Here is a 22,277-nt window from a genome sequence, read left to right as displayed (position 1 = left end):
TATTTGGAGTGTACTAGGTCTCTAGGTGGTGTTTCTAGTGTATTTTAGTAGACACCATTCTACTTTATATCCTAGAGTGCCACATGTCACTATGGGACTTATCCCGTATACATTGTGTGTTTTCTAGAGTCTAGTCTCACACTATATAGTGTTGTACTTGTCTAGTCTTTTCATCATTGTCAACATCAAGCTTTAATATCATTGTGAGTATTTTGGTTATTGCCTTGCACTTGTTATTTCAGTTTACTTTCATTTGCTTTCCCATTTTCGTTTGCTCCATGCATGTCCCTTCGTGTGGTATCAGAGCTAGGCTAGCCCTCCAAGAGGTTGAAGTATGAGGGAGGCCAATGAAGCCACTCTCCCTTCTCCTTGAAAGGCTAGCTCCTCCACTTCCACCTTGAGCTCTCCTCTTCTCCACCCTAGCCTCACCGATGAAGAGGAGCTCTCCCACCGATGGAGCTTCCATGGAGACTTGAAGATAGCGATCCTCACCAACATGGAGATTGCTCACGAACATGGAGCTGCCCTGAGTTGGAGATAGAAAGATTTGCTGCCCCGAGCATGGAGAGCTGCCCCGACATAGTGTTTGCTACGTGAGAACTTCCACCCATCTTCCTCAATGTTTTCAGCACCATGCTTTGCTGCACATTTCGGGCCATTCTTCTCAGCATTTCTGCCCGCAATGCCTAATCCACTTAGCTGCCATTTGCTGCATCTACCTTCGTGAAACTGAGCTGAGATCCACTGAACTGTCCCGCAATGCTACTGCTCAACATTCCGCATTTCTTCAGCTCTCACTGCCCACAATTCTTCTCTGTCATTTCTGCTGCCTAACAGCTTGCCTATCTGCCCGACTTCCAGCTCCTGTAATGCTGCCCTTTACCTGCTGTAAACCCATGTGACAGTTCCTCCTCTCATCTCTGTCAATTTCCGCCAGCAACAGTCGCCAAATCCGCCACCATTTCTCTGCTAAGTGCCTGCAATGAGCTGCCCAAACTGACCGCATTTTTCTACAGCTCATATGTGCCTCCGACTTCTCTCTCCCTTGCAATCCCGGCATTGACCTGTGATTGTACCGATCGATGTGAGCTCCGGATATTTCTCGACTATCGACGATTGCTTCTCTGAGTTCTTGTGGTGCCCGAGCTCTACATTGATTGACTCTTCGAGTGCTCGTGACACCTCAGGCCTCTACTTCGACCTCGGCAACTCTCCCTCAATTATTTTGAGAGTCATGCCGTGACTACTCCTCACAGTTGTTCCCATGGACTTCATCGGCATCTATCTTTATGGGGCATTCTTCCCGAGATCCTCGCCCACATACTTGGAAGAATGCGCACACTCTTGTGTAACAATTGTGCGGAGGACATCTCTTATCCAAACGAGATCTATTTCATGTTACAGCTTGACGTATTTTGGGGTCCTTTGCCCTGGGTAGTCCCCCCAAAATGGATATGTATTGAGTTTTGGTTTTATCGAGTCTATAAAGGTTCTCAGCCTTGGATAGTCCTCCTCAAATGATGTTATTTCATTTTCTGAGTGGTGTGTGGCTTCCTACCGGTTTTCCGTCATGAAGCCAGGGGGGGATGTATTGTGGGAGCCATTCTATTGGCTTTGATGGGTCTCTTTATTAGGACTGGCCGAGTTTCAAGATGGTGGTGTATTCTCTAGACCTATGAGCGGGTCATGTAGCCATGCTATGATATGAGCCTCTGAGCTACATGGGGTGCACAGATTAGCAGTCCATCATTGTCATGTTCTGTTCTTGGCTTCATTCCAGTAGTCCCTTACCTTTCCTTCATGGGGGGATGTTAGAATATGAAGTCAAAGTGTGAGTTATTTGGAGTGTACTAGGTCTCTAGGTGGTGTTTCTAGTGTATTTTTAGTAGACACCATTCTACTTTATATCCTAGAGTGCCACATGTTGTAGGCTCACGGAAGCAAAAGGATGCACTAGAGTAGAGCAAGAAGTGGAAGCCGTCACATCAACTAATGTAATAAAAATGAGAGTACAAAGTACTATAAAGGAGAACCCTAGGACCTAGTGTCCTAGTGGTACCACTAGTACTAGGTGTCGTAAGACACTAAAAGTACTAGTTGACCTAAGTGCCAATAACTAAAGCTACATGGCACATACCAGGGCCCAGAGAGCATCAATATGACCGGAAGATACAAACCCCCCTCCATGGTATGGGCTGAAGTATTTTGGAAACATCTCAGAATACCTGGTTTTTTCTGGTCATGGTGGCACATGTTCATCCAAAAGGATATAGCCACCTATGAATGTACAAGGTATGCTAGATCATGTAACAAAGGGAACCAAGTGTAAGCCTGTCGAAAGACTTCGAACTTGGGATGAGGAAGTGCCTTTGTAAACATATATGCTATGTTGTTCTCTATGGGAAGGTAGGATAACTCTATGTCTCCTACTAACAACCGCTCTCGAACATAATGATAGTGAACTTCAATGTGCTTGGTACGCGCATGAAACACTGGATTACGTGCAATGGCCAAAGCACTCTGGTTGTCAGTGTAGACCATAGTGGAGGATGTCTGGCGAATACCAAGATTTGTAAGTAACTGTCGAAGCCAGACACACTCTACTGTAGCGGTGAAGGCTACCTTGTACTCAACCTCACAGTTGGATGTGGCAACTATTGGTTGCTTCTTGCTGAGCCTAGAGATACATGAACTGCCAAGCAAAAAACAATTGCCGGCATGTGACACTCTGGTGTTGGAACAACCTGCCCAGTCACTATCCGTGTAAGCATGCATGGTAAGTGAACCCTGATCACCATAGAAGAGGGCTAGATCCTGAGTGCCTCTGAGATTTCTGAAGACTCTCTTCACTGCCTGCCAATGCTGTGAACTGGGCATGTGCATGAAGCTGCTGAACTGGAATACTACATATTGTAAGTCAGGTCTGGTGTGGCATAAGTAAATGAGACATCCAACAGCCTGCTGGTAAAGAGTGATATCACATGGTGGTATCACATCATGAGCTGAAAATTTGAAGCCAGGGTCCACTGGAGTAGAGATTGGCTTGCAATCCTCAAACTGAAAAAGATCAAGGAGCGGCGGTCCAATATACTTGGATTGTGACATCATGATACCCCCCTCAACATGAGCAAACTGAATGCCCAAATAATAGTGCAGTTGTCCCATGTCTGACATTTCAAAAGCTTGCTGCAAATCAGCCTTGAAAGCTGCAGTATGCTGAGTATCAGGGCCCGTGATCAACATGTCATCCACATATAAAATCAGCACAAAAAAATCGGATCCACTTTTACGGACATAAAGAGTGGGCTCTGTGGGGCTATTCTGAAAACCAAGGGACAGTAAGTGTGCATGAATTTTAGCATACCATGCCCAAGGTGCCTGCTTCAAACCATAAAGGGCTTTTCTCAGCCGGCATACCTTGTTTTCAGAGGCAACAACCTCAAAGCCAGGAGGTTGTGTCACATAAACTTCTTCCTGTAGATCCCCATGAAGAAAGGCAGTCTTGATGTCAAGTTGGTGCACTTGCCAATGATGATGGGCTGCAATGCCAATGACATATCTGACATAGTAATCCTGGAAGTGGGAGCAAAGGTTTCATCAAAGTCAATGTCTTATTGTTGGGCATACCCTTTTGCAACAAGGCAAGTCTTGTGTCGATCTATGCTGCCATCAGATTTCCTTTTTAATTTGTAGACCCACTGGGTACCAATGGCATGCTTGATCTACTAGTTCCCATGTGTCATTTTTGGCAATAGATTGTAGCTCAGCTGTCATTGCATTCATCCACTCTTCGTTGTCAAAAGCATCTTTATGGTACGAAGGCTCTTCATTGCAAGCTGTAGCAAGGAGTGCAAACTCAAGAAAGTGACCATGCATCTGTCTATTCCCTGATCTTGTCCGGGCAGCAAGAGGTTGATCTTGTTTGCTGTCCCTCAATGTGTCAAGAAGCCATATGGGAACTTGCCTTTGCTGTCTATTGACAGCTCTTTCTTCAATCACTGCATCATGAATAGTGGGATCATTTTGTGCTGGAAGAGGAACCTGCAAATCAGCATGGGGTGCTGCCTGATCATTGCTTGTTGAAGGGCCTGCAGGAGGCTCATGTTGCTGGTCGAAATCCCCCTCTAAGGGAAGCAGAGGTAACCAAGAATCAAAGGCAAAAATTAGCAAATCTGGCAAAAGCCCCAAATGTAATGAGGGCAAAAAAGCCAAAAAGAGGGCAAATACAGAAAAGCCCCAAATTTTGCAGAGATTTTGCAAATGTGGCCCAATGTCTTGCAATGTGACCCAATGTCCTGCAAATGTGACCCAATGTCCTGCAATCTGTAGAAGAAATTGCAATCCAAATCCCAAAGCTACAATGTCTTGCAAGAAATTGCAACCAAAAGAAGGGAAATGAACTGAAAAACCCCAAATTTGCCAATGTCCTGCAAAAGCCCCAAAACTGCAAAATCGAAGCCTGAATGCAAAAGCCCCAAATGTCAGCAAAAAATTACAGATCTGCTGCAATGTCTGCTCCGGACAGTACTGAATAGTATGGCCGGTACGGAACTGTACAAATGCCGAAGTACTTAAATGTACGAAAATTGAAAACTGTATGAAAATCTGTACAACTGTACGGACAGGTTTTGACGCGATGTATGGACGGCCGTACGGAATGGTATGGATAGAGATTTTTTTCCCCCGACAGTTGACGTGCCGCACAGAATCGTACAAATAGCAGTTTGGGGGGTCGCCTCGGAGCTGGAGCTGGAGCTGGAAGCAAGAAGCTAGGAATAGGGAGCAGGTCTAGGAAGGAAGTGCTTTGATACCACTGTAGGCTCGCAGAAGCAAAAGGCTGACAAGAGTGGAGCAAGAAGTGAAAGCCATCACATCAACTAATGTAATGAAAATGAGAATACAAAGTACTATAAAAGAGAACCCTAGGACCTAGTGTCCTAGTGGTACCACTAGTACTAGGTGTCATAAGACACTTAAAGTACTAGGTGACCTAAGTGCCAATAACTAAAGCTACATGGCACATACCAAGGCCGAGAGGGCATCAATACGACCGGGAGAAGATGGCCTACACATATCACTATGGTACTTTTCCCATATACATTGTGGGTTTTCTAGAGTCTAGTGTCACACTATTGAGTGTTGTACTTGTCTAGTCTTTTCATCATTGTCAACATCAAGCTTTTATATCACTGTGAGTATTTTGGTTATTGCCTTGCACTTGTTATTTCAGTTTCCTTTCATGTGCTTTGCCATTTTCGTTTGCTCCATGCCTTGTCCCTTCACTTGTGTGTGTGTGTGTGGTGTGGAATCGCGGGAAAGTGGGGCGGGGGGTGGACTGAATGTTTACGTGCTGTAAAACTACAATGGTATGGTCAGTAGGAGATGATTTTTTTCTTTTTTGTGTGTGTGTGGTTGATATGAACTGGATGTTTAGGTGCTGCGAAACTGCAACGGAATGGTCTGCAGCAGAAACATGAGGGAGCCTTTAGAGACAGCAAGGATAAGATTCAAGAAGCTTCTGAAACAAGATCCACTGAACCCATGGCAGAGGCTTTTGCGCCACCAGAAAAGAGGGCCGTTTCGTCACTTGAAGATCGATCGCTTACAATGCTAACACGAGAGAAAGAGCTGTATCAGAAAGAACTGAGGTCGTTGCAACAAGCCACGGAATCCCTGAAAGCCACTATCAAAGAAAAGGTAAGGTTTTGATGGAAGGTCATTAAAGTACAACATGCAAGCCTACAATTCAAGCAATGTAAAAAGCAAATTGTGCTTTTTGTTTGTCCCACAAATAGCTTGAAACGAAGTTTGTGTGCCATGCAAAAGTTAAAGTGTACGGTAGTGTCTCGTGTGTGTTGAGTCTAATCCTGTGCAGTTGCCAGTAGTGCATTCCATTGGACATAATTTCATTGGAGATGCGAGAATTACATCTATGATACAAAACATCATCTTCAAAGTAAGGTTCTCGTGCACATTCTGGAAACAATCTCTTTGACAGTAGTGGACTTTCAACCGTCACTGTTGCTCCTCCAGGAAAGGATTTTAAGGGATATACCAGTGCTGAGTCTCCGATGTCTTTCTGCCCACAACACTGAATTCTACTCCCATGCATAAGTTGTTTTTCTTGAGAAAAGCATAAAAGAATATTTATGCTTACCAAAGGTCAGGTTGGTAGAAGATGTGGGTGGGATTCTGTGAGGCCTATCCCAAGGACATTAGGTGGTCGAAAAGCATCCCTGATGAACTAGAAGGACTCTGTCCAAAGGCCGAAATTACCACCTAGAATCCCCTGAGCCTCCAGTGATCCCAAAGTTCTTCCTTCATAAGTGAGATTCAGCTGTTGGCGTGCACAAAATCCACCACATTGAGCTACCTTTGGGAACTAAACCTGTGTGAACCATCTGATCTGTCAATCTGCCCTCCATGGCGTCTTGTCACCATAGCAGTTCCTCATGCTGCTGCTAGAACTTTTTACATTCAGCCATTTTGTAAATCTCTCAAGCTCTCTGGCTGTCACAGCAAGCTGGAATATCTGTCGTTTATTCCAAGGCTTGCATGCTATAATGTAGGGAGGCTAGTGGATGATCAGAACTTCAAGCCACACAGTGCTCTAAAGAAGGAGATAGGGCACAAAATGAAATTCACCCAGAAAGTGTAGCTTGAGCCAGGTGCGATTGGGATAGTAAGACGGGTGGATGAGATGCTCCCAAAACCTGGAGAAGCTCAAGTATTCATAACACAACCTGTAGGGTCAGCTCAAAGCAGAAAGCTAAAATGTAAAAAACAAAAAACAAAAAGGCTAATATTGTGCATGATAGTAGTTCCACTTCAATTCACTTAACTGACTTGAATTCTTAGCAATTAATTGAAAACAATTATCACAACTGGAAGTGCAGAAGTAAAATGGGTTTGCACAAAGAAAAAAACCTTAGAGGTTCAGAGAGAGATATTGATCCTCATGACCTTCATCTTGGTATGCGCCAGACTACCACCAAGAGATTGGGGAAATCTTATTGTAAGATAACTGACATCTAAGTCATCATGAATCTTGAGATAAACTGAATGGAACAATTCCAATAAGAAAACTTTGGAGCTGATTTATCCTTAGGTTAATTTAAAAGACTTTTTGACTAAGTAATAAGAAAAGAGCAAAGAACAACATAAAACTAAAAAATAAATTGAGAATCACATAACGAGGGGAATCCCACTCTAAATGGAAACTTGCATGCAATAGACAGCTATTTCAAGTGGAATGCTATCTTCCTTTACTAGGTGATGAAGTGATCAAGCCTCAAACATCTTCTTTAGGAACCCTATCACTCAAACCACTTGTGGGAAAGTAAGAAAGTACATCACTTGGGAATGGCCCAACCAGTGTCAAGAAACAACCATAGCTAAGTCAACCGCATTCTAAAACCTATAAATGACTATCCCACACCTCGATTTAAGCCTGCACTCTGTCTTGGGTTGCTCAAGAGTTCGCGTGCATCCATCCCATTGATTTCTCAGGGTATGTATATTCTTGTGCCAGATATGTGACAGTCTTTGTGTCCTCCGTCACCTTCCCTCTAATGACCTGCCTGCAGCAGACACTACCAGTGGAGACAACAGTTCACGAACAGGCTAGAATGAGTGTACAAAGTGTCACAGAAAATGGGAAAGAGCTTTGTGTTGGGTCTCGTACGGCCTGGGTAGCAATGCCCAGTGGAAGGGCTAGGGGTCGAAGTGCAATGATTGTTTGTCTGTGGAACCCCGTAGAGCACCACCCCAATCAATAGTGATTTGTTATCGAGAACCAATTAGCAAATCCTGCCTGGGCTGAGTGCAGGCCCAGAGACAACTTTGTGAATGAGAATGACAGCGCTGTCACAGAGTATTTGCATCTCCTTCAGCCTTGTAACCCAGAGTTATTGAATCTCCTCTTCAGCCTTGTGAATTAATGACATTGCTGGCACAGAGTATTTTCATCTCCTCTTCAACCTTGTAACCCATTGCTCAATCACAATGCTGTCTAGGCATAGAGAACATAAATTTGGTTTTCTTTAAGTACCTGCCAGTGATGATGCCAATGAATAGAGAAGTCATGCAGCTACTAAGCTGAAGCAGTCTAGAATATTAAGTATCATATAATGTATTCTTGTGGTGTACTGAAAAAAACTAGATGGTTTTTTGATAGGAGGTTCCAACCAACCAAAGAAAGAGAGATCCTCTTTAGAAGTCAGAGCCTCCAACTAAGCCAATCTGAGGAATCTAGAAAAACTCATCCAAGGCCCCCATTTCCAACGGGCAACCACATCAGCCAAATAATATAGATGCTGTGCCACTGCAGATGGTCTAGCTCCATAATATACGATGTAGGGTCTAGACTCAGTGGTGCAAGAGAAATGCTAGAACTTCTTGATCAGAGGAAGCAATACTTTAGAAAACAAGAGGTGGACAAAGAAGAAGTATGATCTTGACCGAAGGTGATTGTATGAACCTTTGGCCTCTTATTTGGCTTATCCTTTTTTTAGCCTTTTTTGGGGAGTCTGCTCAAGTTAGAGTTCAATGTACAGTGTAAGATCATCCGTTGCTTCTTTAGATAGTAAGCCTTCAGCTTATGTGCTGCAGATACTGAGTTGGTTTTTGTCTTAAGTGGCTCGTCTTAAATGGATCCAGCATTTTTCCACAAGCTTCCTTTCTCAACATGCTTCAAGTTCATGTGGGTCCTCTGTTTCCTTTTGTTAAGCCATTTCAGACAGTTTAGTTCCCATCTAGCCTGCATATTTGAGCTCTCTTTTTGCTTTGATCCAGAAGATTGATTTTTCTAGCCATTTTTTGCATCCTGTTTTATGTAGCTACATAATAAAAGCCTCATTATTTCCAAAAAATAGCAGTCTCTTTCTCATCAAAAGATTGGGATATACTATTCTTTCCTTGCAGACATTATTTTGCAAGGAACTAGTTTTAAACTTTTTCTTATTTTATTATGTATTCTAAAAAACATTTTACTTAACACAAATAAAGGTATTTTGCTAAAGTAAGCATGTATCGTGGCTGACTGGTGTAAAGTAAGGGTATTTTGCTAAGTAAGCATGTATCATGGCTAACTGATGTGAAGAAGGCTTTCAAATAATACATGAGAGGTTGGGATTACAATTAAAGGGCCTTTTTTTCACAGCTATGCAGCAGTTTTTGTTCTTTTCAAAACGCTTCTATCTTTGCTGCATGATTGAAGGTGCAAGCCGAGAATGAATATACACTCTCTATTTTCTTTGTTAAACAGACACTGGGGGAGTCTGACCTCCGAGAAAGATCTGCTCAACTTGAGCAGGAAATGCGGACACTTCAAAAAGAAAAGGCAGATCTTCAACTAGCTGTTGGTGACTTGGAAAAGGAGGTATGCATGCAATCTTGATTATATACATTTCAAACACTATTCATGTAAATCATATTTTCCGCATGATGCATTAATTTCGAGGAAACAATATTTTTAAGGGCTAAATTGAACTACAGACAGGCTGGGTCCTTACACATAGGTTTTTTTTTTTTTTTTGGGGCAAAAAAGAGACTTCTATTAAGTAAGAAAGAAACTCGCTAGAGCAAGCTCTGAGCGGAAATACAACATCATGAAATCATGAGGATAGATAAAACCCCCTCAAAGTGAGGTGGAAAACAACCAAGGCTGAGGCTGAAAGTGCCACCTCAACCCTGTAGGAGTCTCAGAAAAGAAAGGAGAATCCTTCCATTCCCTGAAGAAAGACGCCCTCCTAGCTGAGGCTGCACGGGAGTCTCCCTGTATACTCATCCATATGGCCATCAAAGTATGTACGGTGTTTGTCCAAATACTAGCCAAAGTGTGCGAGGGATGAACCTGAGTACCCTCCATAGCCTTTGTGCATCTGGCTCTCCAGATATGCCAGGATGCTATGCTCGCTAAAATCTCCCAAGAAGTATCCATAGAGGCATGTACATCTGTAAAAGGAAGGTGTGGTACCACATCCAACGAACGGGACTCAATCTGATGACGTCGAACCAAAATGGCCCGAGAGGAGTCAAGTCTCTCATAGAATACTTGAGGCCCTATAAGAGAAAGCCAAGCCACTGATCCCCATGTCATAAAGAATAGGGAGTGGACAAAGTGACTGAAAATCCTGGCTACCCCCATCCAAATCATCCTCGCCTGTCTGCAATCCCATAAACAATGCTGGATAGTCTCCGAAGCAGAGAGGCAACAAGGGTCGGCTCCGAACCTGGATCTCCAAAGGTTCATTGCAATCCCACCATGGATAGAAAGCCAAAAGAAGAGAGTGATCTTTCTATTCCTGTGGGATTTCCAGAGTCTCCTCCAGAAGCACCTTTGCAGATCCGCAGTGATATCAAATGTCTCCCAATGAGGAACTCTAGAAGGTATCCAACCTCTACTATTGAGCTGAAATCTCCTGGCATTACTAACCGTGTAACGAAAGAAGGGGATGCTCTTCTCTGGAGGCCCTGCATCAATCCACTCCCACTCTCCAGGGTCCCACTGCAAATACCTAATGGGAACTCCCCCGTAGAGCCAAAGCCTCCAAGACTCGGTGGAGGGTAGCCGGGGGTCTGGGTTGAGGATTCACTTTGAATCTGATCCCTACACCAAAAGACCTGCAACTTTGATAGGCTGAAAAGCAGACTCAAGCAAGATGTCCTTTGTGGATCTGAGCAATCTGCCATCATCCTGCACAGAAAAAACTAAATCATCCTCCTGTGCATCTCGAAAGGCCAAAACCTGAAGCGGAACACCGCCTCTCGTAAAAGTACCTGCCCAAGTGGAGCAAGTGAGTGGCATATCATCTGTGTCTACCCACTCCTCTGGAAGGGCTGCCTCAATCTGCAAGATCCTCCCTGCACTCCCTTTGAGATGTCTTGTTAACTGAGACTTGGTCTCCTCTGGAAGCCTGCAGAAAGCTTTCCAAGACCCCAAAGATGATGCAGGTCCCCTCTCCCACCTGGACCACTGCATGTAGAGTGAGGCACCAAGTGGTTTGCCATGATCATCTAAAATACTGTCATTCCACATGATGGGTTGCCTATCAATCTCATCACGAGAGGAAGGAGGAATCCTCCGAAGAGTGCTCCTGAAATTGGCCCATGCTTTCAGAATGGCAACCATGAGAGGGGACGAAGGTGATCTGAGGTGTGCTGTGGTGAAGATCAACCTAATACTGCTCATCCAGTCTCCTCCTGAAGAAGGTGTGTACCTCTGTATGTTGCTAATAATAAAGGCCTTCCACGGTTCCTGGCCTGGCATAAGTCCCCGCACCACCATCTTGCATAGTTAAGCTCTACACTGTAAATCTGGATCAATAATATTGAGACCCCCTTCCTGTGTAGGGAGGATGAGAGTCTCCCAAGCCACCATGGCTAAGGTACCTGCTGTGCCATCAAGCGCACTCCAAAGAATATTTGCAGTCCCTAGAATAGCACCAGCAAGAAGAAACAAACCAAGCCGTGGCCAAGAGGACCTAGTTGAACACCACAACTCTAGAGGCAAGATCCAGGTTGGCTGAGCTCCAAAAAAGGAGTTTCCTCCCGATGCTCTCCAACACGGGAGCAAATGGCTGCGTGGAAGAAATATCCAAGCCGACCTGGCAGCCCAGAGAGAGTGTATCCCAACTTATTGACTCACATGGGGTTTTATAGATAGATCCTGATGATGTCTTGCGCATAGCTTCAGATTTTTATGCCACCCTTCTTACTGCTGATCCTGAGACACGGGATAGAGAGGGTGCGAGACAGTTTGTTTGGCAGAGCATCCCTTTGTTGGTGAAACCAGATATGCATGTTTTGCTTGATGCACCTTTCACCAACACAGAGTTCAGGACTGCACTTTCAGCCCTTCACAAGGACAAGTGCCCAGGTTCGGATGTCCTTACCTCCTCTTTTTTCATTGCATTCTGGGATATGATTGGAGGCTACATAACTTCAGCCCTACAAGGTATTTGGGACTCTAGTGAGATGCCCGGGTCGCTTACAGAAGGTCTCATCCACCTTATCCCGAAAGGAGGTTGCAGAAATCTAGTGTCCCAGTGGAGGCCTATCACACTTCTAGGGACTATCACACTTCTAGGGACTTGTTACAAAATTCTGGCCAAGGCAATCAGCCTCTGATTGCAGCCCCTTCTCCCAGATCTTATTCATGACACTCAGACGGGATTTGTGCATGGCAGAAGCATTTTTTATAACATTTTCTCCTTCTGGGAAGCCTCAAAGTGGGCCATGCAAAGCGGCCAGAATCTAGCCATTCTACTTTTGGATTTTAAGAAAGCTTATGACATAGTAGATTGGGGTTTTTTGGAGGGCACCCTTCTACGTTTTGGCTTTACTGATGCTTGGATCAGAGGTGTTTCCTCCTTGTACAGATCAACCCACAGCCAGGTACTTATTGGTGGGGTAAGGGGTGAGAGATTTCAGATCTTCAGATGAGTCCGTCAGGGATGCTCCCTTGCTCCTTTCCTTTTTTTGTTCGTGGCCGAAGCTATGAGTAGCTATGTTAGATCTCAAGCTGACATCTTTGGGCTGAGACTTCCCATTAGAAGGGAAGAGGAGTTACTTGACAGTGAGTTGGCAGATGACACAGCAGTTTACTTGGATGCCACTCCACAGACGCTCACTTCTTTCAAGACAACATTGGATTTATTTTGCTTGGCGGCGGGGGCACAGATAAATTGGCATAAATCCAATGGCTTTTGGATCAGTGATGAGGACACTCCAGTTTGGGGGCTTGACATAGAATTCACTTGGGTTTAGAGGGGTGTGCCTGTCAGGTACTATGTCTAGGGCCAAGAGTAGAGAAAAAGTGTTTATTGACTCTGCCACCCATCTGAATCCAGAAGGACTCCCGTGCATGAAAGGCATACTGTGCTCTCTGATCAAGCAATACCTGTTGATGAGCCCTTGCTGCAGCAAGGCGCTCTTGAATCCAAGCATCTGAAGGCCGTTTCTGCTCTTCCCTCTGCAAAGCTACCAATTGCTGGCGAACACCAATCTCACGTCTGAGAATATCTTTTCTCCTGGTACGAGCAACTGAGAGGTAGAAGTCGCTAATACCAAAAAGGGCAGCAGCTACCTGTGATGGCAATGGCTGCCCACCCTGGACATGAGAAACCCATATCTACAGGTCTGCCTCTGTAAGATCCTCCTCTGTGTACAAGGCATCTGGAATCCTGATGCTGGTAGATCGGCCTCTCAAGTGAGGCTCTAAGATAGCCAGCACAACAGGAAAGTCGTATGAATTGGAAATCCCAGCAGCAATGCGTACCGATCCACCTCTGTCAAGTGCCCAATCATCTACATAGAATCTGTCAATGCGTGCATGACTAGGCATCTGCTGCCTCCTATTCGACCAAGAGAACAGGAGGGACTGTGGCTGAATAAGAAAGGCATCGTCCAACCAAGTATCTCTGCCACAATAGTGAAAAAGGAAGGCATCCCATGCTGCTCTCTCCAAAGAGTGAAGTCCTCCTTCTCTACCCCCTTTTTTGTTTGACGGTAACTCAACCATGCTAAAGTCACCACCAATCACCCATGAATGCACAACGGGGGCCCAAGAGAGCAGATCCTTCCACATAAAGACATGTTCCCCTCTAATGTTGGAGGCATACATGTTAAGGAAACCAACCTTACACCCTCCAATCAAGAGAATAGTCCACTGAGCTCTAGAGGGAATAATGACTTCGTGTCCAACAACCAAGGGGAGAACCGACTGCGAAATTGAAATAGAAGTGCACCCCCTGGTGCCCAAGACAGGTGACAAAAAATTATGACCAAAAAGCAATTTGCCAGACTTAGAGCAATCAATGGCATCCAACTTGTGTTCCTGGATAAAAAGGATATCAATAGCACCTCCAGTGACAAGTCTGGCCGAGGAGTGCGAAGAAGACGTGCACTCGTGGAGGAAGGAGGAGAAGGACCTACCAGGTCTCTATCAGTAGATCTGGAGCTGGGAGCTGAGGAGGCCTGTGGCTAGATCAAAGAGGGATCTGTAGTCCTCATCTGTGCAAACACTCCCTCAGCTGTGGCATGAACAGTATGAGGGGGAGAAGTTTCGGTAGCCCCCTCGTGATTAGAAGCGAAAATGACTGGGGCTGGTGCATCTGAAGTCCCCTCGTGATGTGGAACTGTAGTATCTGGGGCTGCAACAATATCCACCTCTGGAGTCTGGATGGCATCTGTCTAAACCGAATCAAGGGTCTCCTCCTGAGGTAAAGGAGCCACTTTGACCACTCTCCAACGTGGTATGGGAGTCCTGCAGGCTTTGGGCGCCCTGCTGCTCTTGGTAGTCCTGGAGTGCATGGTACAGGCCGTTGGGGAGGTGCAGACGGGGTAGTACGTGAAGGAGCCGCACCAGAAGACCCCTTGGGTCTTTTTCTCTTCCTTGGGCAATCTCTAGCAAAGTGCCTAACGGTCCTGCATATCCTGCACTGATCCTGTCTACCTCAAATATCAATTCCTCTGTCGAAAGAGAGAGCCATTTGGACGCTGAATCATGATGTGGTCATCTGAGATGTTAGGGTCAGATACAATGACCCTAACTCGAGGCACCCCGTCCGCTCGAACTGCCTCTGCCAAGGAAGAAGGCATGCCCGGAAGGAGGAAAATCTCAGTGACCACTCCGAAAGTGGCTTCAATAGTAGCAAGAAGTCGATGGTAAACCTGAGGAAGACTAGGAAACCTGATGAGCAGTGATGTGACCTGATTTTCCTCCTCGACCGGATCGGAGCCCAAGGTGTAGGGCAAAAGAAAAATCCTCCTCGAACCCAAAGCCAGGGGATTAGCTTTGAGAACAAGGACTGTGGACTCGTGGGAGTCGAAAATCACTTGGAAGAATCCACGTCTTAGAAGTCGAATATCCCTGAGGTGTGGGGCAAGATCTCCTGGTAATGCCGCCAGCATCCAGTCTCTAGCCTGTGATTTGGAAGGATGTGACCCAAAGATGCAGGCGAAAAGTGATGCGGGGCCCTCTAATTCCACATCTTTCTTGAGCTGCTGCAACTCGTCTTCTGAAAAAATGACGGTTCTCGCGGCCGGTGGAAGTGGACAGAGATTGGCTGAATGGGGATCCATTCGCCAATCGAAGTGAAAAGGCCGATTCCAACACTGTTAAAGCTCCGTCCGTGAAACTACTGCCCGGGACGCCCTGAAACGGGCGTAGGAAGGAGGAGAAAGGAGAGGGTAGGAGAGAGGGGAAGAGACAGAGAGAAGAAGCGGAGGGGAGTTGAGATAGGATAGAAGGGAGAGGGCTGACGGGGAAGGAGAGGGTAGGCAACGGAGAGGAAAAGAGGGGGGTTAGGAGGGAGGGAGGGGGCGGGCTAGGAGGGAGGAAGGGGGTTGAAGGCGGGGAGGGAGAAGGTGGGCGGGGGAGAGGAGGGGAGGGGGCAGGATAGGAAGGGAGGGGGTGGGTGGGTTAGAGGAAGGGTGGGGGAAGGGGTGGGGGGGGGAGGGGGCGGGGGAGGGGAGGGAGGAGGGGGGGGGGGAAGAGGGGGCGGGGGAGAAGGGAGGGGGGGGGGGGGGGAGGAGAAGGGAGGGGGGGGGGGGGGGGGGAAGGGGAGGGAAGGGGCGGGGGAGGAGGGGGCGGGGGGGCAGCGGGAGAGGGAAGGAGGGGGAGGGAGGGAGCGGGGGAAAGAGCGGGTGGGGGAGAGGGGGCAGGGGAGGGGGAGGGGGCGGGGGAGGGAGGGCAGCGGGTGGGGAGAGGGACAGCGAGGAGGGAGAGGGAGGGGGTGGGAGGGCTGGCAAGGGGGAAGAGGGAGAGCGGGGTGGAGGAAGGGAGGGAGGAGGGAGAGGGGGCTGGCGAAGGGGAGGGAGAGGAGGAGAAGCAAGGGGAGGGAGAGGGCAGGCAGCGAGGGTGAGGGGGAGGGAGAGAGAGGGAGGGGGGGCTGGCTGAGAGAGGGAGAGGGGGGGCAGCAGCTCAGGGGGAAAGGAGCAGCTCCAAAAAACCTGCGTCCTGAAGTACACATAGGGTTTCAGGTTATGAACATTTGAACTCAGTGACACATCTCTTTCTCTCTCTATGTGGGGATGTGTGTGTGTGTGTGTATGACGCTTTTTTTGTGTGAAAGCTATTTGTCATTATATTACAAAAAGCTTTCACAAAATGAGATCTTTTAATGTTTGTACTTGGCTGTCCCTTTCTTTGGGACTGCTTTGTGTATGTATCTCTCTCTCTCTCTCTCACACACACACACACACACTCTTTTTAAAAAGTGAAAGCTTTGATTGATTATATTACAAGAATAGTCACCTCAAAAAAGAGGCGCTAAAAGATACATCAACTGAAGATCTCAGTATAAGCCAAATATACATCCTGATCTATTTGGCGAGTCTGCAAGCAATCAAAAAAAGATTGCTGCAGAGAACGCTTAAAGAAAGCAAACAAAGAAAAATTGGGTTCACTAAAGACTTTACAATTGCGGTATGTCCATAAAGTCCAAAGTGCCCAATAGCGAGCCCAAACAAAGAAAAGATGAAACTCTGTTGTGGATGAAAGCCAAAGAGCCAAAAAAATTTCCAGAAGAGAACAGTCGGGAATCTCGCTCGTAGCCTCTGTTAAAGAGAATCCAGAAACTGCCGAGAAGATGGACAATGCCAGAATAAATGAGGCACAGTCTCCTGAGAAATCAGACACTGACGACATTTTCACACACTTTTTTTTTATGAGAAGAAATATTTTATTGATGTAAAATAATTACATTCATAGTTACTTCAAAAGCGGAGTAACTACTCAACTGAAAATCTCAGTATAAGCTATATATACAGCATGATCAATCAAATGAGTCTGAAAGCAATCATAAAACGATTGCCGCAGAGATCGTTTGAAAAAAACAAAAGATGGAAAAGTAGGATCACCAAAGACGCTATGATTTTTGTCCATCCATAGAGTCCACAGTGCCCAATAGCGCACCCAAACAAAAAATAAATCAAAACCCTGTCTAGCTGGATGAAAACCAAATAACCAAAAGAACCTACCAAAAGTAGTAACAAAATCTGGCTCGAAGCCCCTGTTGAATGAGAGCGAGGAAATCACAAGTGTGTGGACAGTGCCAAAAGACGTGAAGCACAGATTCAGCAGAATGTAGACATCTGTGGCAAACAGCCGGAGCAATATGTCTATGAGCGAGTAACTGCCCAGATGGAAAAATGCCAAGTAGGACTCGCCAAAGGAAAAGATGTTGCCGAAGAGGGACTTTATAATGCCAAAGGAGACGCAGCCGCTTTCTCCACTACTTTAGTGGGTGATCCATATGCCAAACAGAATTTGCTCTGTCAGAAATCCAAGGCGGAAGTAACAACACTTTATACAGAGAAGGCACTGTGATATGTGAGAGCTTGAAAGGACGGGCTGAAGAGGAAGAAGATTGTAGAGTCCAATCCTCAAGCCTATCTTGAAGTTCCAAACGAGGTACCGGCAAGAAAGGTTAAAGCATTTCAGAAATTTTATGCCATAAAGGACGATAATGAGCTCCCAAACCATATTTGCTAGCAGCCGTAGAAAAAGATAAAAGAGTGCCATCATCTTAAGTACATCCACCACAGAAGAAATGTCTTTGAAAGATATAAAATAAGAACGCCTGGGTTCTTGTATAGCCAAAGGAGGGTGGAATACTTTGGACCAATAAATATTCTCAGCCCTCAAGGAATTTCCCGACAAAGAATCCCTGCCATGCCATTCAAAGTGGGATAAAATATGCTTCCAATAAAGAAGCAAACGAGAGACAAAAGGGCAGCCTCTAATCTTGCCTTGAATAGAGCCAAATAGAAAATCCCACTGTGTAGGCTGCCAAGGCCCAAAAGCAGAAGTATCAATATGCAACAAAAGAGAGCGGATCATGAAAGCCCAAGGCTGATCCCCTTGCATAAACTGCAACATCATTTTCCTCCTGTGAGCAAGTATATGCATTTGAATATTGAGTATGTTCAGACCCCCGTGCATCTTTGGAGTGCAGAGACGATGCATAGAGAGTAATCTGAGACTTTTCTTCCCATTTTTTGAACACCAGAAAATCTCCATGATAGCAGACATAAAGGAAACCAGATCTACCTTAGTGAACATGATGAGAGGCAGATAGAATTGTATGTATGCTATCAAAATAGATTGCGTTATTTGCAATCGAACATGTAATGGCCAAGTTGCAAGCTTCCAATATTCAAGTTTTGCCCTCAACTTTGTGAGAACCCAATCAATTTGTTAAGAACGAGTGAGCCTCCAACCTAGAGGATAGCCAAGATGTCGAATCAATTGAGAAGTTGGAATAATTTCCCCAGGCCACAAAAGACTATGCCAGTCTTTAGCATGCAATGGCAGTAGCTTTGATTTCTGAAAATTGACATGAAGACCAGCAACCAAACCATATGTAGAAAGAGCTTGCATAATCATGGAGAGATCGCTCTGAGTATTTTTCGGGGTAAAGAAAGAATCATCAGCATATGCTTGAGCGATCATGCTACGGCTGCCAGGAATTTCCAATCCGTGCAACACGCCAGTGCCAAAAGATGGTCCATATATTGAAGCATTGGATGAGTGGCTATGGCAAATAGTAAAGCATTGAGGGGACATCCTTGCCGAACAGAACAACCAAGAGTCCAGGTTGTAGAAATATCCCCTGAAAGTATGCAGGCAGCTTTACTATCTTGATATAGCCAATTTATAACTTGCTGCACTTTTGTACCAAATCCCAAGGCGTGCATAGTTGATGAAATAAAGTCCCACTTAACAGTATCAAAAGCTTTGGCAATATCAACTTGCAATAGCAAAACATCCTGCTGCATATATTTGGCATATTCGATTCCAACATAAGCATTAGCAATGTTATCTGTGATATGCCTACAAGGAACAAAACCATATTGGGCAGGATGCAACCCATCATGTAAATAGCCTTTTAGCCAATCAACAATCATTTTGGTAGTAAATTTGTAAACGACTGGCATAAGCGTGATAGGTGTCCAATCAGCCAAAGATTCACAAATTTGCTTATTTGGAAGGAGTTTAACAAGACCTCTCTTCCATGTGTCTGGCATTTTCTGATTTTGCCAAGCAGAGTTCACCATATGCAGCAATGTATGCTTCAAACGAGGCCAATATTCTAGAAAAACCTCAACTGTAAGACCATCCCATCCTGGAGATTTCCATCCACCAGAGGATTTGATTGCATCAGACAATTCCCTCTCAGTAAAAGGTTCCTCCAATTCCAAAGCTTGAGTAGTGGAAATAATAGGAGAAAGATGCTGCAAAAGTAAATTTCTTGCAGACAAAACCTGCTGCGAGGGAGGATCTGCAGAACCAAACTGTTGAGAGAAATGATGTACACAAACAAAAGCAAGCTGTGACCGTGATGTAGTCCATGAACCATCAGGTAGAAGCACCCTGCAAATGTTTGTTTTTAATCTCTTCTGATGCAAGCTTTTAAAAAATTATTTGGAAGAGCAGCCTTTATCTGTAAAAGCTCTTTGTCTTGCTCTAGTTTCCCATTTAGCCAGTTTCCTGTGATCATTGATTTGAAGACAATGTTTAGCTTGGCATAGTGTTGTTTGCTCATGCAAGGATAAGGGACGAAGTTGATTGAGTTCAGTGAGGTCTTGACAAGTCAATTTGGCCTGAGCAACAGTTTCCCTCAGAGTCTTCATGTAAGACTTTGTCATAACCTCTAATTACAATTTGCATTTTGGAAACAAAAGAATCCCATGCATTATCAATATCAAAGTGGCTCTGAGAAGACAAAGATTGATATGCTTCAGTAACCATTGCCTTGAAAACAACATGCTACAAATAGCTATTGTTGACAATCAGAGGTCGCCTTTGAGGCAGTCTATCATTTGGCATATCATAAAAAGATAACCTCAACCATAACGGTGCATGATCTGAATGCACAAAGGCATAGTCAATCCACATTTTGCATGTAAAATCATCATTTTGTTGCGGAGCTACACTATACCAGCGATCCAAACGTGCCTGATAAGAAGAAAGGGCATTATGTTGGAAAGTGTATCTTGGTGACAAAGCCTGCAATTCCTTCCCAAGGTCAACCAAATCAAGATGCATCAGTAATTGAGACCATGCATGTCTTTCAGGGGTTAACATATGAGTATTTCCTGATGTATTGTCACCCTGTTGCGGAGCATTATTGAAATCCCTACATATAAAGGCATGATATCTCCATGGATATCGTTGCATGGCATCCCAAATTGCACTTCTATCCTGAGAAGATTGAGGTGCATAGACAGAAGCAAATTCAAACACCTTTCCTTGAATGATGCTTTGAAGAATAATCCATCTGCCTTGATTGTCATTTAAAGCAATAACTGGCTGAAGCTCATGCTTAATTAGGAAGACTACACCTGAGAAAGAGTGCTCTCCAGCATAGAAGATATCATAGCCACAGTAATGACCTGTCTTTCCTGCATAGACATGTTGATTGTGTTCTTATAATGCTACTATATATATAATTATTTTTTGCAAAAAGAGACTTCTATTAAGTATTAAAGAAAAACCGTTAGAGCAAGCTCCATACGGGATACATCATGCAATGCATGAAATGCTCAAGAGCCAAAAAGAAAGGATTGAGGCTGATAGTGCCATCTCAATCTGGTAGAAACCTCCGAGAAAAAGGGAGAACCCCTCCAAACTCGAAGAAATATAGTCCTTCTAGAAGAGGCTGCCCGTGAAGGACCCTACATGCTAGCCCATATGGTGATCAAAGTGTGAACCGTGTCAGTCCAAATACCCGTGAAGACCTGTGATGGGTGTATCTGGGTGCCATCCAAGGCCTCAGTACATCTGGCTCTCCAAATGTGCCAAGAGGAAATGCTAGCCAAAATCTCCCAAGAGGTGTCCACTGAAGCATGAGAAGCTCTAAATGGAGTAAGTGGTACATCCTGAAGAGAGCAGGGCTCTATCACCTGCCGGCGGACCAAGAGTGCCCAAGAAGAAGGCTCACCCTCATAAAACACTTGGGGCCCGGTAAGGGATAACCATGTGACCGAGCCCCAAGTCATGAAGAAAGGGGAAGTGTGAAATATGCTGAGTATCCGAGCAACCCCTTTCCAAACAGTCCTCGCCTGACTGCAGTCTCAAAGGCAATGGCGCACTGACTCCTCTGCAGAATGACATTGAGGACAAGTGGGATCAGCCCCAAATCGTGATCTCCACAGGTTCACTGCAATCCCTCCATGAATAGAAAGCCAAAAGAAAAGAGTGATCTTTCTATTTCTGAGGGATTTTCAGAGCCTCTTCTAGAAATTTCTACGCAAATCTGCGGTGCAGCTGAAATCTCCTGGCATTACCAACCATGAAACGAAAGAAGGGAGCGAAACCACCTGGATGGCTTTCTTCAATGAGTTTTCTTTGAAGAAACTCTTTCGTGAAGATAGGTTGAGAGAGGTTTTTCAATGTCACTCCCTATTAAGTAAAAGTTATAAGAAGAATCATAAGGGAATTTTCATAGAGAAGTCTACTCTACGTGTGGATTTCTTTAAAAGCCATCCCATTATGTTCTCACCATTCCTAAAGATTCACGTAAAGATTTGTGTATAAAATAGGCATTGATATAATACTTTGCATATTTTAAGTGAAACTATGTTTTCTTATGATCCATTTTTGCCATATTTTTGCATAGTTGAAAGCTTTTTTTTTCCTTCGCTCGGACACTCGGAAGATTTCGCTCGGAAAATGCTCATCCCCGAGGACAAGTAGGGTCAATCCGGAACCTGGATCTCCACATGTTCATTGCAATCCCTCCATGAATAGAAAGCCAAAAGAAGAGAGTGATCTTTCTGTTCCTGAGGGATTTCCAGAGCCTCCTCCAAAAGTTTTCCTGCACCTTTGCAGAAATCTGAAAACTATCCCAATGAGGAGCTCTGGAGGACCTCCAACCTCTACTGCTAAGCTGGAATCTCCTGGCATTTTTGACTATGAAAGAAGGGGATGCTCTTCTCTTGGTTCCCTTCGTCAATCCATTCCCACTCCCTTGGGTCCCACAGCAAGAACCTAACGGGGGAACCACCATATAACCAGAGTCTCCAAGACCCAAGTGCCAGGAGAATAGGGTCAGGATCAAGATACCACTGTGAGTCCGTGCCCCACTCCATGTAACCTGCAATCCTAATAGGCTAGAAGGCAACCTCCAAAAGAATATCATCTGAAGATCTGAGAAGTTTGCCTCCCGACTGAATATCAAAGACAAGGGTCTCCTCATGCACATCCCGCAAGGCAAGAACCTGTAATGGAATACCCGTCTCTGTGAAAGCTCCCAACCAAGTGGACTGTG

At 45.1% G+C, this 22,277-nt stretch overlaps 1 protein-coding gene across 3 annotated transcripts in view; it reads left to right on the top strand.

Moving 5' to 3' along the window:
* LOC147894080 (uncharacterized) overlaps positions 1–22,277 on the top strand; it is a 233,448-nt gene that overhangs the window by 90,620 nt on the left and 120,551 nt on the right. For all 3 annotated transcript variants that reach the window (XR_015542123.1, XM_087385003.1, XM_087385002.1), the window contains exons 9-10: positions 5,435–5,697; positions 9,266–9,379. Coding sequence is in view for 2 of the 3 variants with exons in the window: in XM_087385003.1 (XP_087241129.1) it covers positions 5,435–5,697; positions 9,266–9,379 (377 nt within the window). In the remaining variant the exon portion in view is untranslated. The remainder of the gene's footprint in view (positions 1–5,434; positions 5,698–9,265; positions 9,380–22,277) is intronic.

The sequence above is a fragment of the Dipteris shenzhenensis genome, chromosome 14, assembly GCF_047967505.1.
Source record: "Dipteris shenzhenensis isolate YYH24624 ecotype China chromosome 14, Dip_SZ_1.0, whole genome shotgun sequence".
NCBI classification, from domain to species: Eukaryota; Viridiplantae; Streptophyta; class Polypodiopsida; order Gleicheniales; family Dipteridaceae; genus Dipteris; species Dipteris shenzhenensis.
The sequence above is the reverse complement of the archived record's forward strand: the minus strand, read 5'-3'. Positions and strand labels throughout refer to the sequence as shown.